The sequence below is a fragment of the Cyclopterus lumpus genome, chromosome 19 (genome assembly GCF_009769545.1).
Source record: "Cyclopterus lumpus isolate fCycLum1 chromosome 19, fCycLum1.pri, whole genome shotgun sequence".
NCBI lineage: Eukaryota > Metazoa > Chordata > Actinopteri > Perciformes > Cyclopteridae > Cyclopterus > Cyclopterus lumpus.
The window spans coordinates 14,583,952-14,600,228 of NC_046984.1; the positions used below are offsets into that span (position 1 = coordinate 14,583,952).

At 45.3% G+C, this 16,277-nt stretch overlaps 3 protein-coding genes across 11 annotated transcripts; 1 reads left to right on the plus strand and 2 right to left on the minus strand.

Moving 5' to 3' along the window:
* Positions 1-5: 5 nt before the first annotated feature.
* Positions 6-5,072, minus strand: tbcc (tubulin folding cofactor C). Of its 4 annotated transcripts, none has more exons than XM_034557921.1 (2): positions 4,981-5,072; positions 6-2,049 (listed from the first exon to the last, which is right to left on the minus strand). In XM_034557921.1, the coding sequence occupies exon 2, from the start codon at positions 1,953-1,955 to the stop codon at positions 918-920; it is 1,038 nt and encodes a 345-aa protein (XP_034413812.1). In that variant the 5' UTR covers positions 1,956-2,049; positions 4,981-5,072; the 3' UTR covers positions 6-917. The 4 variants fall into 4 exon arrangements, with proteins under 4 accessions (XP_034413812.1, XP_034413813.1, XP_034413811.1 ...); XM_034557922.1 differs by having other exon boundaries at positions 6-2,046; positions 4,895-5,055; XM_034557920.1 differs by having other exon boundaries at positions 4,895-5,055.
* Positions 2,921-11,993, plus strand: bicral (BRD4 interacting chromatin remodeling complex associated protein like). 6 transcript variants are annotated; one of them, XM_034557915.1, is made up of 14 exons: positions 3,146-3,398; positions 4,616-4,660; positions 5,370-5,423; positions 5,684-5,729; positions 5,989-6,037; positions 6,163-6,228; positions 6,502-7,782; positions 7,876-7,912; positions 8,012-8,052; positions 8,161-8,210; positions 8,319-8,464; positions 8,569-8,663; positions 8,756-8,858; positions 8,959-11,993. In XM_034557915.1, exons 4-14 carry the CDS (start codon positions 5,689-5,691, stop codon positions 9,432-9,434), a joined length of 2,385 nt encoding a protein of 794 aa, XP_034413806.1. In that variant the 5' UTR covers positions 3,146-3,398; positions 4,616-4,660; positions 5,370-5,423; positions 5,684-5,688; the 3' UTR covers positions 9,435-11,993. The 6 variants fall into 6 exon arrangements, with proteins under 6 accessions (XP_034413809.1, XP_034413804.1, XP_034413806.1 ...); XM_034557916.1 differs by lacking the exon at positions 3,146-3,398 and adding an exon at positions 4,352-4,499; XM_034557913.1 differs by lacking the exons at positions 3,146-3,398; positions 4,616-4,660 and adding an exon at positions 2,922-3,137.
* On the minus strand, positions 11,927-16,266 carry si:dkey-21c1.4. Its single transcript, XM_034557919.1, has 5 exons — positions 15,929-16,266; positions 13,822-15,168; positions 13,533-13,643; positions 13,262-13,378; positions 11,927-13,189 (listed from the first exon to the last, which is right to left on the minus strand). The coding sequence occupies exons 1-5, from the start codon at positions 15,936-15,938 to the stop codon at positions 13,161-13,163; spliced, it is 1,614 nt and encodes a 537-aa protein (XP_034413810.1). The 5' UTR covers positions 15,939-16,266; the 3' UTR covers positions 11,927-13,160.
* Positions 16,267-16,277: the final 11 nt, after the last annotated feature.

Consider the following 16,277-nt stretch of genomic DNA (forward strand, 5'->3'; position numbering starts at 1 on the left):
GCATGTTATTGAGCAGGAAGCCTCTTTATTTGTGTCACATTTCAATTCCTTTTTTTTAGTTGCTCTCTGTAAGTAAGTGGCACTCAGGGCCGTGGGGGTGGAGCAGTATAAAGGCACATTATTTTAGCATTGGTTCTTTATTCAAGTCATTTACTCAAATCCATTGTAATGGAGGCTGATTATGCAGCACTGTGTGAGAGCACTTTATAGCTTTTACGCTCAAATGGTTTAAATAGTCCGTTTAATTATTCTGTAGCTGTATTATACGATACATTTGAGGTTTTTTTGATATCCGGTCTCCATGAAACAGGTGCTTTGTAACACTCACAATGACTCCCATTTCATCCTTTTAATAGGTCAGAGTTCCTGACAGTCACTAATGGTCCATTCATTGAGCCAGAGGAGATTCTGCCTCTGACCGTAACCACGGTGACGTGTGTGTGAGGCAGGATCAGCAGGAGGGGAACAGCCTTAAAAAGTACTCATAAAACTCAACCTAAATCTGACTTTTGAGAATGATAACAATTAGATGAATTATAAATCCCATTTTTAAGCAAAAAAAAAAAAATCTTATGAGGATTTCTGCTTCTCTTTGTCCGACGTAGGAGTAAACTAAACTGTCTTTAAAGAGTTGTATTATGTATGAGATGTTACAGTTGAAATGCATATTTTTATTGTTTCTACAGTAGCCCAGAAGGGACAAACCAAACACTGGCTCTAGATAGGAACATTCAAGTCTGAGAAAAAAAAAGTGTGAGGTGCAGGTGGAAATATTTGTATTTCTTAGTGAAACTTTAACAAACAGCAGCCGCATAAATAAACTGATCTGCAATGTGAATTGACACCTTATCTGCATTAGGGGCTGAAACACATTTCATATGTTACTTTGGTAAATAACACGGTTTTAAGATGTAATTCTAGGGATCCCAGTTGGTTCTCCTGTCCGCTTCTGGAATGACGGACCAGTTCGGGGAATGCGTTCCTGCGGCGAGCCAGTTGAAGTCATCCACCTGGCTCCAGTTGTTTCGGCCCTGGTCTAAGCCAGACACGGCATAGTCCTCCTCCAGGGTGGGATACGACCAGGAGAACGGGGCGAAGCTCACGCCACGACAGTCCTCGATGATGGCCCGGCTGGTGACGTGCAGATACACCTTTGTGTCTGTGGTGTGGTGGGTACGCAGCTGCTGGCAAGGGATGGCCAGAGTACTGTTTCTGCAGTGGTCAATGAATACCGAACTGGACACGGGGCCACACAGGATCTCACAGCTGTCGATGTGTTTCAGGTGCAGCGTGCTGGGGGAACCGAACAGGCGGACCTTGCAGTTCGTCAGGTGAGTCAACAGCACGTCTCGTTTCTGGATCTCCTCGGCAGTCTTCGTCAGACACACGCTGTCCATGTTGGAGAAGCTGCACTGCACAGACTCCGCAGCGCCATCCACCTTGGCCCCACCAGAATCTGCAGGTGCGCCGGCATCAGGTGGGGGTGCGTCAGCTGCAGGGGCTTTATCTGTCGCTTTGGCGCGAGCTCGAAAGGCAAACTTCTTCCTGGGCAGGGCCTCCTCTCTGGCCTCGGCGAGGGAGGACTGGAGCTTCTGGAGAGCGTCCTGGGCTTTCCTCAGCTCGTACTGCGTGAGAAACAACGTGCTGTCGTTCAGGAACTTCTGCAGCTGGAGGGTCCTGGCCGTCACCTCCTCCAGCAGTAGAGCCACCGCGGCCCGGTCGGCTCCGGAGCAGCCGGACAGCAGCTCCTCGATGGACGCCCGCTCCGTGTAGAAAGAGCTGCAGAAGTACTCGCCCTGTTCCTCCGCGACCGACTTGCTCTCCTTGGCTTCCTTCCTCCGCTCGGCGTCCTCCGCCCTCGCCTGGTGCCGCTTCTGGAGTCGCTCTTGTATCTTCACGGCGCCGCTTTCGCCCGCAAACCCAGACTCCCGGTTGAATTCGGGCATCGCGTCCATGTTGTCGCACTGTCAGTAGTTGCGGAAGTGAACCGTCACACTTTCTTCTTCGTTGGTGGATTAGTCTGGATTAACAGGCGTTTACTGCCACCTGCTGTACCGGGAATGTACATTATTATAAATAAATATTATTATTTTAGGAAGCTACCTTCAACCCTGCGAAGTAAAACAATTTTAAAAATCTAGATTTAAAATGTATTTGTTGAGACACCTGTCTTAAATTACACGTAATAAAGAAAAATGTCCAATTAAATGCATTGTCAACTTTCCACCATCAACATTGCTAGTAGGCTAAAGCGAGATGTTTATGTGCATACAGGGCCAGGTACCAGCATATTTACAGGTGGAATATGAGCACAGTCAGTTGCTCTTTTGGATATACATCTTTTGAGTGTGTGGAATCCAATATTTATTAGATGAGGCTGGATTTTACTTTATTTTGTAGAATATGTAGCTACTATTTCTATTTTGTGTAAAACATAAAAGTATATGTATATCACAACTACCATTTACTATTTTGTGTTAAGTGTAAGGCTATTTTAAAATATAGATATATTTGTTTTTATTTCTTGGTTTTGTGTACATCTGGACAAGTGTGTTATGTGTATTTTGTTATTTTAAATAAAATAACAACGCACAGGGTCCATCTCATTTGTATACAACTTGTTTAAACGTGCAATTGTATTTATTACAGTATTACGTACTGCCACATTTCATATTTGTTTATACTATTGTGATATTTATATACAGCGTGTGGTGGCATATCACTGGGAGAACAACATCTATTAACTTTTAATTATGTATGATTACAATATGTGTGGATTAGTAGGTAGGTGACTAGGCAGCACTTGTATATACAGTATTATGGTCATACCTGAGCAACGTCAAGGTGTGGCATACAACAGAGGCCCGCCCTCTACCGTTGATAATGATTAGGTTCAATAACATTTATCTGCAATTCAATAGGGCAGATAAACATCTTATCATCAATTAAATTAACGTGAAAATATGCGTCTAATAATTACTCGACTTTGTTTTTTATAATTCCTATTAATATTTAGCGACTCGGATGCCACCGTTGTGGACTGATGATTTGGGTTGCCTTGTTCTGTGCACTACCCCAACAACCCGTGCGGTGATGGCGAGGAAACCCCGTTGACAAGGCACTGCTTTTTCATGACGGTGAGTTTCCCTTTGAGTGTATTATAATTTTGTGATAAAAATTTCAAGGAAAAAACACACACAACCTCCTTCCTCCCTTCCTTCAGGGAGGGAAGAGAGTTTGAGCGCAGAGAAAAATCTATCCGAGACAGAACAGGGACAGTGAGAAAAATATATGAGTGGGAGAGGGAGAAGGAGGAGGAGGAGAAGGAGGGGGGAGCAAATTAAAAGTTGCCAAATGGAGATATTGGGTTTCAAGAGGAGTGAGACAGGAGTACAAGGGTTTGCCTCTTTGAGTCGTCTTTATGTTGTGCTAATCGGGATAACTATGTATGGCTCGGCACGGTTTTAGTCGTCTGGCTCTTTCGCTGAATTCCACCCGACGTTATCCAAAATAGGCGTCGTCGACATCGCGGCTAGCTAACCAGAACAGGCCGGTGTTTTTTATCGTTAAAAAAATAATAATAATTGCCGCGGAGCGTCCCCCCGGTTCGGAGAACCACCCGACCAGAACACCGGGCTGCGACAGAATATCTTCCCCCGTCGTCGTCGTCGCCGCCGCCGATTGAGACGCGTCGGTTTCGGCATATCGATACTAAATGTGACGTTTTTTTTTCATGCTGGCAGTTGGAGCCGCGTAGAGGACAAATGAAAGCCTCCCCAACAGAGAAAGAAAGATCACGTCAGCGACGACCAGCCACAGGCTGGACGACGGGCGTTTTTGTGCTGCTTGAATGCGATTATGATACCGTCGGTTCGGTCTATTTTTGGATGTACGACTTCGGCGCTGTGCATTAGCCGGCTCACTAAACCAACGGCTGCTCCGGTAGCGGGGCGATGGCGGAGACCAACTTTTAACTCGGTCTGCGTCGAAGCCTGCACGCTAGGGCGGATTTCGGAGACCGAATTTGAGCTAGAAATTAAACAAACTGTTCAAATGTGTCTGAAATGGACAACCCCGATCACAATTGAGCGATAAATCTGCAAATCTGTTTTTTTTTTGGTGCTACTTTAAACGCCATTTTCTTTTTCTCTCAGCATAGGCACTTCAGCTCTGTCGTGTTTTTTTTTTTTTTTAATAAATCGAGCTAATGGTTGAATTGTTATTTAAATATGACGTGTAACGTTGGTTTGATGAAGAGAGAAAAAGTATTTTACATAAAAAGTTCACGTGTAGATTTTATTTTATTTTTTTCTTCTGTGAAATAAAATGTAACCCGTGTTAATCGTTTGGTTTCCTTTTTTTTTTTTTTTGGAAAGGGCGACATTGCATCCTCTCTAATTTTGGAGCATTGTTTTGACTGTTGCCTTTTGTTAGTAAAATCACCAGGAAGTCCATTATAGTGCGGATATTCAAGAAGGGAAAAAAACACCCAATATTCTGTAATAAAATGACCGTTTAGCATGTTTCTTGGTATATTTTACATCATGGTGGTGTTAGTTCACGCAGTCTGTTTTGCTCTGAAGCCCTGTCGTTCTTTGTTCTCCCTGAACCAAAGATGGAGGCTGAACGTGGCTCTGTTGTAACGACAGCCTATGGCAGGGTAACAGCCATTTTGTAGCATTGCAGCTGTAATGTTTTGCACTTACTCAGGAACACAGCCTACGTTTCTCCATGACTTCAAAGTACAACATAGCCTAAATACCAATCACCATTTATTTAAATGCTGGATTAATGGCTACAGGAATTTCTAATTTTCTGATATAAATACCCTATGTTCTCCACATTGCTCTAAACACGACAATTACATTAAAATAGACATCCAAACACTCATTACCCCATTTCTCTGCTGGATCAAAATGAGTGAACATGGGTTTTTTAATGTCCCCCTTTACATAACGTAGTTCCAAGATAGCTGCATACCTTTGCTGGCTGACACAACATAAAGCCAACACCTCGTTCAATGTGGAAACTCAAACAACCGTAAACATCGAGCAGGGTGGAGTTATTTACACTCTAATGGCCATTTTCATTCTGTAGACAACCAATGTGTGACAGCAGAGGAGTCTAATGGGTGGGAGTTTGTGTGTCACAGACAATCTGTAGGAGGGGATGAAGGCCATCCTGCCCTTCACTTATGTACAGATCTCCCACAGCACTGAATAGCATATCTGTCTGTCCCCCTCTTCCGCTCCACTCCCCCATTTCACACACCCATCTCTTTCTTTATCTCACATCTTAACACTCCCACGCTCCTGCCTGTCACACTTTTAATTATGTAATACTACTAAATGCAGTTTCTCACCCTGCAGCCCAGGAAACAAAGGGTGTTAAATGACTGAACTCATGCTTCCTGCTGGAAATCTGTGAGTGAGACGGCCTTACTACTAAGACATAATAATAATACATACTACATATGCTAAGCCTTTACAGCTCATACACTGCTACTTTGGAATAAAAGTGATTCATTGAGTTTTATTGTCATGAATAATGAAGCTGCTAGTCAATGAGCCATGCATATTCATACATGAATTACCTCATCTAAAATGCCCTCACCTGCTGAATTCTGTCTCAATTCCCCTCCCCCATTGCCCCCCCCCCCCCCCCCCCCCCAATACTCTTTCAGGTGTCATGGATGATGAGGATGATCGACATCTTCTGGATATTTTAGGGTAAAAAGAAACCTCTATAAAACTGGCTTTTCATATCACTTTGTGAATGCATGCATTTGTCTTCAACCAGCAACTCTGTGTGGCCCCACATTTTGACATCCGTCCAAACGTTTGTCTTCACCTCAGTTCCTCTTTGAAATCAAAGCCACGAGAATCTGCATGCATTTTTAAATTCACTTGAGATGTGGACCAGATAAGCTTTTTGTTTTTGTTTAACCACACATAAGTGAAATATCTCTTCTGTACCCCCCTTTTTCAGAGATGTGGATGCATTGAATGACTATCTCCATGGCAGCAACAGCAAGTCTGTGAGTGACTCTTTCAGAGTGTGTTTACAGTCATTGCTTGCCAAGTTTGTCTGAATAGTGACTTCACTTCAATGCATTAAGAATATGCAGATTCTCTGTTAAACTCTTTATTTTGTTTCCCGCAGATTGAGGAGGATGATGTGACAAATGCAGCTTTCGGGTCAGACGCGTCCTTCTTTTCTAGCGACACGGTGAGTTTACCTGTTATCACTTTGATCCAACACTTCACTTTGTCTGGAGATGATCTATCCAATGCCAAGAAAAGCTTTTAGCCAACTGATATTTGTTGTTACTTTGTGAGGGGACAAAAATGGTGACGTACATGAGGACAATTATATTATAAGTAGTTTAGGGAATAGGTTTTTCTTTTGTGGTACAGGTTATAAAGAGGCTGTCATATATATGCAGTTCACATGCAAACAGTGTCCCACTTCCTGCTCATTTCCTCTAAATGCCTCATTCAGGTTGGCTCAAACTCTGGCCTCAAGGATGGCTCTTCTTCAATGGGGGAATTCGGCGACGATTCAACAGGGGCAGGCCTCCAGCTCTCCAGCAGCCTTTCATTTATCGAGGATGAATTGGGGTCCGGGGACTCCCCCGGAGGGGTGGATCTTGGGGGAGAGGACCAGCCCTTTGACATCCTACAGAAGTCTCTCATGGAGGCCGACATCACGGAGCAGACATTGGCCCAGGAGGCCTTACTAGACTCCCAGCCGGCTCCCACTCTGGTGCAGGCTCCCGTCCCCTTCCCCTCCCAGCTGGTCTCTGGGGGTTATGGAGGGGGCGTGGGTATGGTAACCACGGCGACAGCTGCGTTTCCCACAGGCCAGTTTCTGCAAGGAGTCTCCCAGCTGCCCAACGGCTCCGCCCAGCACATCCAGGTGTTGGGGTCCTTCGGGGCGGGTGCTGGTGTGATGACTCTGAGCAACCTGGAGAGAACTCCTCAGCTTGTGCTGAGGCCGGGCGCGCCTGTGTCCGCAGCAGGGGGGGCCGCAGCAGGGGGGCAGGTGTTTGCTCCGACCCAAGGGCATGTAGGTCAAGTGGGCTTACCTTTCAAAAACATCCCCCTTCAAAACATCATCATCCAGAGAGGCCCCGGAGGGACCCAGACTCTCGTCAGACCTATCCAGCCTAAACCGCTCCAATCTGGGGCTCAGACTGTCTACAGCCTCGGCCTCCAGCCCACTCCAACCACCATGGCTAATGTAGTTAACGCTAACACGGCTTCTCCTGGGGGGCAGTACACAGCCAATGGCTCCATTGTTGTGCAGCCCTCCCTGGAGCAGCAACAAGCGCAGGCCCAGACAAATATACCACCTGGACAGTTCTTGATGCCCAGCTCGTTGGCACTCACTCCAGCCAGCACCATCCACAACGGCCCCGTCGACCCCAACTCAAATGCCCTAATTAACAGTCAGAACGCGGTGCAGATCGTCGCAGGGCAGAACTTCACTGCGCCGCCGGGGGGCCAGCTCATTTTGAATCAGGGAGTCGTCAGTCGGAGTCAAGTTGGAGGAACCGTAACTCAAACATGGACCGGAGTTTCTTGTGCGAGCGCCGCCCCCGTTCAGACATCGTGCGATCCTGGGCGTCTGACTCTGGTTGGCCCGGCGACGGCGGGGATCAGCGGTCAAGGCCAAGTGTTGGCTAGTCCCGTTCAGCGCCTTCTAGTGACTCAAACTCCGAATTGCACTTCTCTGTCCCCTTTAGCTGGTACTGTGACGCAGGAGCAAGACTACAGACAGGTATAATCGCAAGTCCCTGGTGGTGTTTAATTCGTAATGCTCTTCCCTGAAAACTGTTATCCGGCTGACACCGCTTTCTTTTACATTTTTCAGAATTCTTCCTCTCCTGCCCTCCTCAGCAGCATACATGGTATTTAGGGCTGCACATATTTTCTGTCAATGTATGATTTGTTTAAATGTAAGTCTGCCGCAATTAATGAGGTTGACTTGTTTGTTTGATCTCTTTTAGCCATGACAACCATGACTCAAGATTCAAAGCTCAACTCTCAGGTAAATCCCTATTGTGTATATATGGTGTATATGTAAGGTGGAATATACTGATAGGGACGATATCAGTGGTATAATCACAACTTTATTATGTACACTTTCTCTTTATAGGTCAGTGCTCAGAAGAGACCTGCCCTTCCGCCGCTTACAAGAGGAGAATTGTGAGTTTATTTTACTCTCTGTGTATTATTTAAACATTTTTATGTCCACTGTTGTCTTGTGAGCTCGTCGTTCAGCCATTGAACAAGCTTTTCCTGTCATCTCTATAGGATTTTACTACAGTTGAGGAAGGATCACGCTGGAGTTGAGACCCTCGATCCTCGTCGATTCAATTCCATCGACGATGCGCTGCAAAGACTCCTCCCGTACCACGTGTTCCAGGGGGCTCCACCCAGCCAGGAGGAGTTCTCACAGGGTACTGCCTCGGGTTCAATAGTTGGTTTTGCATGTATTTGCAGACGTGTGTTTGCATAATTAAAGTACCTGTAACTAAAAATTTTTTTTTTTTTTCCTTGACAGTGGATGACGAATTTGAGGTAGTTGCAACTCAAGTGCTGATGAGGACCCATGTCATGGTGAACAAATACAGACGGCTACTGATGGTGGAAGCGGAGGTAGGCAGACGCACGAGCAAATGCTCGAATACGCAGGTGTCTTATGTTAAGACACGCACAGGAATAACCGGTTCCTTCTCCCCTCCCTGCAGCGTTCCAGTCCGTCATCAGAAATGGTGATGATTGACAGGACCTTCAACCAAGAGGAGCGCAGCAACCTGACACAAGACAAACGCATGATACTCGTGGATCCAGGTAAAAGAAGAAGAAGAAGAAGAAAGAAAAAAAGCAAAGAATAAAGAAAACAAATGTTTCCCCACAGAGAGGTTTTATTCTCTTCTTACGTTTTTTACAGACACCTTCTTCGAAGACTTCTGTTGCGGGATGAAATCCAAACTTTCCCAGGATCCCGCCCCCTCTCCGTCGTCGTCCAGCTGTAGCTGGAATCAGTCAGACAGAGGCTCCGCAGAGCCACCGCACAGGACAGACTCCCAGCCCGGGTGTGGAGACCCGGGAGGGGGCGGCGATGTAGGACCAGGTGCAGCGGAAAGACTCCACCCTCCGCTCTTGGAGAACAAGAGCGTCCTGGAACTGAAGAGATCCCAGCAACACTACGGGCCCAGCAGCGGGAGCAACAACAGCCTCCTCGCGGCCAACAGTTATCCCCAAGGTAACCCCTCACCCTTCGCAGCCACAACGAGAGGGCAGACGAACTACCAGCTGTCCTCCCAGCCGATGCAGCCCGAGTACCCCGCTCAGCTCACCTCACCCCCTCACGGCGACACAGACTCTGCTCTAGAGGCGGCGGTCAACAGCATCTTGGAATGTTAAGACTGATATCATCCCTAGTTTTGACTTCTTTTTGTGTGCGCGTGTGTACATTTTGTTTTTGTCAAACTCTCCTGTTGTAATATTTGTTGTATCCACCCCCCCCCCCTTATTCCCTGTGTGAAGAGAGGTTAACTCTTCTTTCAGGTCTATTATGTTTGTTATACCATCTCCGGCCATGTAGCATGTATTTAGTTTGTTTTGGTGATTCTTTTTGTTGGGGGGGGGGGGGCAGGGTTTGGTATGAAGTATGAGTCAGAGACTCCAGGGGAATGCAGGCACTCAAGATTACCTATGAACATCTGGGTACGTGTGCAATGCAATGTACTCACAGATGGAATTATTTGTTGTTTTTTGTTTACATTTCACATTATTTCAAAGGGGAAGGATCTGCAATTTCAGTAGCTTGAAAATAGGTGTCCCTCTGTTCTCAAACGCACCATTAATCTTTCGTGCCAGTTGATTTACCTATGCTGAAGAACGGGGGACGAGGAGGAGGGACAAAATGACAAATCTGTGCCTAATTCTAGGTTTTTATTTTGAAGTGTTTACATGAAGGATCTCTATTCAAAGATATCCGTCGACTTAGTTCCTTCCTGCATTACAAACATGCACAATACACACACGCATGCACGCTTTAGTGCAACGTGTTATGTAGTTTCATGGTTCGGAGGCGTAGATTTCCTTTACGGTTTAAGCCCAGTAGACACATTCACATAGACGAATTGCACTAAACGTACTGTTGCTTATTCCAGGAGCTATATGAATACGTGGCTCTCGTTGACATCCGGTGTGCGCTCGGCTAAACAGAATGTGAATATTTGGATACACAACCAAAATCTATTCGCCTGCTTTCAGCTGCCTGCAACAAGGATAACCTCTTAATCACACTAGCAACCTTTCAAACCAGTCACATAGACGTATATAATAGTGTTATTGTACTCGGCAATGCTTTTTTTCTTGTGCTCAAGTCACATTTTCTTTGGCATTTTTTCTTTTGTACCTTAAAGGTATGCAAACCCCGACACAGACGCAGGACAAATACTCAATCTCAACCACTTTTTGTAGTTTTTTTCAGTTCTTTTCAGTCTGTTTGTGTCAAGGGGAGCTTAGTCCTCAGATTGAGGAAGTTATGTTACAGTATGTTTCTTTTAATTTTTTTTTTTTATAGAAATGACATTAAAACATATTTTTTTGTTGGCTGTGATGTGTTTCCCCCGACAATATCGTTTAAATGATCCTGGAAGGTTATTGACTGTCTGTACGTTGGTCCCGCCTTCTGCATATTGATCGTATCCAGCTATCTATGCTTTGCTACCGTAACACGTCGATCAGTGTGCGTGCATATTAATCTGCACGCATCCGCACTGGTTTACGACGGTGTTCCCATGTAGTGCTGTTGTTGGATTGCCAAACTTCTGACTTCATTCCCGAGAGTTCGCTCAGTCCCCCAGGATGTTTTTCTCACTTTGCACTGTTTCTTTTCAAGCTTTTCCCACATTTCTCTCTCTCTCTCTCTCTCTCTCTCTCTCTCCCCACTCAGCAGCGCAACCAAAACTCAAACTAGGAGAGACTGTGGCCTCGTCCAGAATCAGCGTCAGATCTTTTCGATCTCAGCCGTCGTGCTGGTGAGAACAGCTCTGTAGGGTTTTCCTCTGAAGCGGTGCCCCTAAAGCTCCCCGCTGTGTTCTCGAGTTTTCATTTAGTTTTTTAACAGCCAAAAACTTAACTTACTGTGAGATTTCATCATCATAAAGAATGCATCCGAAATATTGGACGTTGTAATTCTGTTCTCGGTTGTGCATTTGTGAAAATCCACAGAATTCTGACACTTTTTTTTTTTTTTTTTTTTAGCAAGAAAGGGCGTTTGTTGTTGCCAAAACCAACACAGGAGGACCGAAGTTTAGGATAAATGTGTTATATGCTCTCAGGTTGATTCTGGATTGTCACTTTTCTCCTATAATCGTGTCTGTGAAATATGCTCGCCAATAGGCTCCAGGAGCAGACTGAAGGCCTTTTTACATGGGGGTGTGTTTGAGTGCCAGTGGCCGTCGCGGCCCGCCAGTATCTCTGTCTCCACCCATCTAGACCTCTTATATCTACCAGTACACACTGAGAAAAAACGGACACGTTCGTCATGTGAGTTCTTTTATTTGCTGCAAGACGTTGTGCCTCTATAGCACTTAAATCCGCAAGAAAGTTAGTTTAGGACTTTAAGTAGGGACGCGTTCAGGGCCGGTGGCACGTTGTGTTGTCCGGATGCATCTCAGTGTGTGACGGCCTGGCAGGAACGTCTTGTGCTTTCTTTTCCCCCCCGTTTTCAGTTCAGAAATGTGTTTATTTTTATTTTTTCTGCCTCCATTTACACTCTTGATTTGTGTAGTTTGTTGTTTTGTACAAAAATGAAAAGTGAAACACAAAATATTTATAATTTTTGTATGGAGAAAAAAAAAAAAAACGAAGAATGTTAAAAACAACAACAAAAAACAAGGAAATGGAAATTATTTTTTATTGTGTTGGCTAAGAATGCGACATCATGAAAAACTGTTAGGGAAAAAAAAAGAAGAAGGTGTAATTTCTTAATTTGTAGCTAATGTGTGTTCACTGCAGCGGCAAGGAGAGTCAACAATAAATTCATTTTGAATACGATAACAAACTGGTCTAGTCCTGATGAGAACCTCCTTCAGCGTCCCCCCCATTGCTATTCTGCGAGTGTTCACTTACTGGCACCGACCGGAATAAGCATGCATAATAACATCATGTGACAAGGGAAGCATTTGCAAAAGAAAAACAGATTTGAAACCCTCTGCTACACAGATACGATCTTTGGACGGCTACTGAAGTTAAGGATATTTTGATTTTCATGTTCCTCTCCATCTGGGCTGCCAGAGTAAAGATTTTAATCAAAGTTGAAAATCTCTTGGTTCTCTTTAATCCTTCCATTGACCCCGGCACTAATGCCTCCACACAAAGGAGCTAAGAAAACTATGCAAAGCAAACGTTTGACTGCCCAGCCCATTTGGTTTTGGTGACGCAACACTGACCCCTAGTGGAGCTCCGGGGAATCGCTTATCCAATAGAAACTCATTTCTAGTTCCGCTGTGGACATTTTCCCCTTCTCAAACTGAAATAAGAGACAAAGAAAACTTAAGTTAACAACTTAGATAAACATAAATAAGTGAATAAATAAAACAAAACTGCTGGTATCAGAATCACAACTCTTCCAGTTGTTCAAGGAATAGTTCAACATTTTGGAAAATGAGCTTGTTCACTTTCTGGTGAGGAGTTAAATAGGATGATAGATACCACACTCCCCATATGTGTCCACAGTATAAAGCTACAGGCTAGTTTAGCATAAAGATGGGGAACAGCTATTTTTAAAGCCTATTTTTATTTTTATGGAATAAACAAATAAGAGATTTAATTTAAGTGCTGGTAGATGAATTTTGTTACGATTAACAAAGCAAGGCTCTCCTGTTTCCAGTCTTTATGCTAAGCTAAGCATACCAGCAGCTAGCTGTAGCTTCATATTAAAAGGTTGTAGAGGGGAGAGCGACCACGTTGACCACCAAGTCTCCACGTCTCAAACATAAATCCTGTGCAACTGTTTGGATTCATTGTCGATGGTACGAGCAGAACAGATGCCACCGAGTCCTGAAGCCTCGCTCTGCCACAGCTGCGGTTTCCTCACACAAGAGTCACGCTTGTCCGAAACAGCTTCCCTCGACATCAGTGGTACTTCCTCCAGCGATCACGCTCTGGAAATAAATAACAAATAAACCACAGACGTGCCGAGTTATCTCTGAATCTACGGCGATCCACACACTTACTTATATGAGGGTAGTTCCAGATGTAGCCGAGCACACAGTATCCTGCTAACAACATGCCCAGTCCACCTGCACCACCTTTCTTCACATCAATATACCTCTTGTAATACCACTGCCAGCCTGATGGAAGATGAGAGGGAAGATACACGTGTTATACTTCATACACTACTAAATAAGAAAAAGGAGCAGCCAGTTAGCTGATAGAAACATTGGGCCGCGTGGTGGGTTTTCTGAATTATACATATATTTGTATGCGTGTGTGTGTGTTGTTCACCACTTTGCACCATTCCCACCACATCTCCTGGGTGCCTGGGGGTTTTGCAGGCCAGCCACTCGGGCAACTCCCTCAGTCTCACCTGTCCAAGACTCCTCTGTGTCAGAGCATCTACACGTGATTAATAAAACCCATGAAAAACCACTGACAACAACACGTCTTTTTTTCAGTACCTACAGAAGCCTTCGTTCTTAAATGTTGTCTGAACACAATAAAGCAAAGTTACACTGAAATCAAAGAATACGTAAACAGGACTAAGAATCTCCGAGACCCACTTTCAAATACTGACCTGTGGTTCCTTTATCAGCAGTGTTTAGTTTCCTGGCCTCGAGCTGCGACTTCAACCCATCGCCAGCTCTCGGTGTCTCCGGCCTCGCTGCCGGCAGAGGGCTGGAAAACGCTGTGCGCGATGGTGATATCGTGAGGAGTCTCGTGACCTTCAGCCCCTCGTTGGTGGCGACGGCACGTAGAGGAGGCGTGGCTTTGCTCACCTGAGACGACAGCTGGCCAGAGACGAGCGGAGCTGCCGGGGAGGTTAGCTCGGGCTGGTGCCGGGGGATTAGGGACCCTTGTTTGGACATCAAACTGTTCCTCGTGACTGATTGTAGCTCTGCGTGTTGTGAACTGGTGCAGGGCAGCTGGTCTGACACAGTTTTAGTTGGTACCAAGGCCCCCGTTGGGAGTGGAACTGGTCTGATTCTGCTGCTTAGATCGTCGGCGGTTTCAATCTGGCTCAGGATGTTCGGCCTGCCGGACTGACGGGTGGCGTTAGCTCGGCCTAACGTGGCTTTAACATCCTGGAGGGTAACCCTGGCCTGGCGCCCGCCTCCTGATAGGAGCATCTTATTCACTTCCCCGTCGTCGTCGTCATCCGCCCAGAAGTCTCTAACGTGTGCTCGTGCACTACTTCCATGGACTTGGGAGTCCAGAGAGCGAGAGTTATCTTCGGTCGTGGCCTTCTTCGTCTTCGACGCTTTCTTTTTAGAAGCATCTTTGTGTTTGGTGTCCGTGGCCAGAAAGGCAGGGAGGGCGTCATCTTTTACCGAGTCTCGGTCGCATTTGGTCCCCGTCTCAGCCGCGGCTCTGGACCTTAGAGGATCAGCCACAAATGGAGCCGAACCGGAAGGCGGGTCGCTTGAGGCAGATCCAGTTCCCGCCAGTGATCCCTTAGAAACCTGTTCGGACTTTGCAGCTTCTATCAACACACGGAGACTCTGCTTTTTGGGTTTAAGGATGGTGGGAGACAGAGGTAGCGATGGGGCGGAGGTGAGGGAATCGGTGAAGGAGGAGGGCACGTTGGCGGTCTTGATTTGTTCGGACAGCTTCTGTTTCCTCTTCTTCGTTGACGGTGGAAGGGATGCCGAATCCAGCGACGGTGGCGGCCGCATCGCTGCTGATGATACCGCAGACGTCTTCTCACTCTTCTTCGATTGTGGACTTGACGTCACCGACAACGTCTGCGTGGACTTTGCTGCCGGTTCGCACGAGGCAGCGATCGGCCGAGAAGACGGTGACGTCCGAGTCACCGTGACATCCTGTTTGGTCGGAGGTGTTTTGGAGCTCGCTGCTGCTGCCTTGCAATGTGGCAGGTGGCTCTTCAACCTTTTGTACGTTTTCCCGCAGAATGGGCACACCTCTGTGGGGGGGTCAGACAGTGACAGAGTGTGTGGTTAGAACAAGTACAGTGTGGCAGTGTTTTGATGTGGTCGGCATTTACAGTTATTTACATCAACGATTAATCAATTTTATTTTGCCATAAAAAGGTTATAAAATGCCAATAGTGATGTATTCAAATTGGCTGTTTTGTCTGATCAACAGTCTAAAACGTAAAGATATTCAGTTTACTAGTTCACACATGACACAGAAAAGCAACACAACTGCACATTTAAAAAACTGAAATATTTAAATGATCAACATAGTAGTTCATACATTTTCTAATCATATGCTACCAGTAAAGAAAGAAGTAAGTAAAAATCCTGCATTAAAATGTTTACACAGTACACACATATTTGCATTAAAAATATGAATGTTGTAAGTACTTCAACATTTTACTTTAGTGCAGTATTTGAGTCGATGTACTTCTTTACTTTCCACCATTGTTTTCAGCTCTAAATATGGATACACTTGTTATACTGTAAAATACTAAATATCGACCTATAGCTGATTAAAAGTAGTACCTATAATTCATATTTTCGTTACTTTATAGGCTGACCTTGTCAGTGAAGGAACATAATTTACAGTAGTCCAATCTACTTCAGATTATACTGTAATTCATCACTCAGCAGTACAGTATGTCCCAATACTAATAGCAATGCATTCGCATGTACTATTTACCTGTGGTAAGGTCACGTGGTGTCGCTCGTGAAGGACAAATATATATTTATTGGGACACTTACCAGAGCTCATGTTTCCACAGTCAATCAGGTAGAAAGCATGTTCCTAAAAGTCAGAACGGGAAAGTTGTGACCGCGACAAACAATAACGTAAAGTGACATCTCAGGAGTTTCAACTTTTACGACACGTTCACATGGGTCGTAACCATGGTTAACTGTTGCCGTTAAAGGACCCCTTTAGGTGGCTCGTCAGAAGCCTGAACAAATATCTCAAATTTAAACCTTTAAGTATTGCTTGTATAATTTAGCAACGGACTTCAACACTGTAATTATAAGAGCTGGTTTGTAGCGGACTGTCTGGTACAGAGTGACAGTTACTTTTCTACAGGTTTCATCACGTAGTGATCGGTTC

Bases quoted from the DNA above. Each gene is read 5' to 3' on its own strand.
- tbcc (XM_034557921.1), bottom strand. From the start codon at position 1,955: ATGGACGCGATGCCCGAATTCAACCGGGAGTCTGGGTTTGCGGGCGAA.
- si:dkey-21c1.4 (XM_034557919.1), bottom strand. The intron at 13,379-13,532 runs GTGAACAACACA...ATCTTCCATCAG, and splicing joins GGTGGGAATGGTGCAAAGTG to GCTGGCAGTGGTATTACAAG. The intron at 13,190-13,261 runs GTAAGTGTGTGG...ATTTATTTCCAG, and splicing joins CTGGAACTACCCTCATATAA to AGCGTGATCGCTGGAGGAAG.
- bicral (XM_034557918.1), top strand. From the start codon at position 5,689: ATGGATGATGAGGATGATCGACATCTTCTGGATATTTTAGG. The intron at 6,038-6,162 runs GTGAGTGACTCT...TGTTTCCCGCAG, and splicing joins ATGGCAGCAACAGCAAGTCT to ATTGAGGAGGATGATGTGAC. The intron at 8,053-8,160 runs GTAAATCCCTAT...TTCTCTTTATAG, and splicing joins ATTCAAAGCTCAACTCTCAG to GTCAGTGCTCAGAAGAGACC.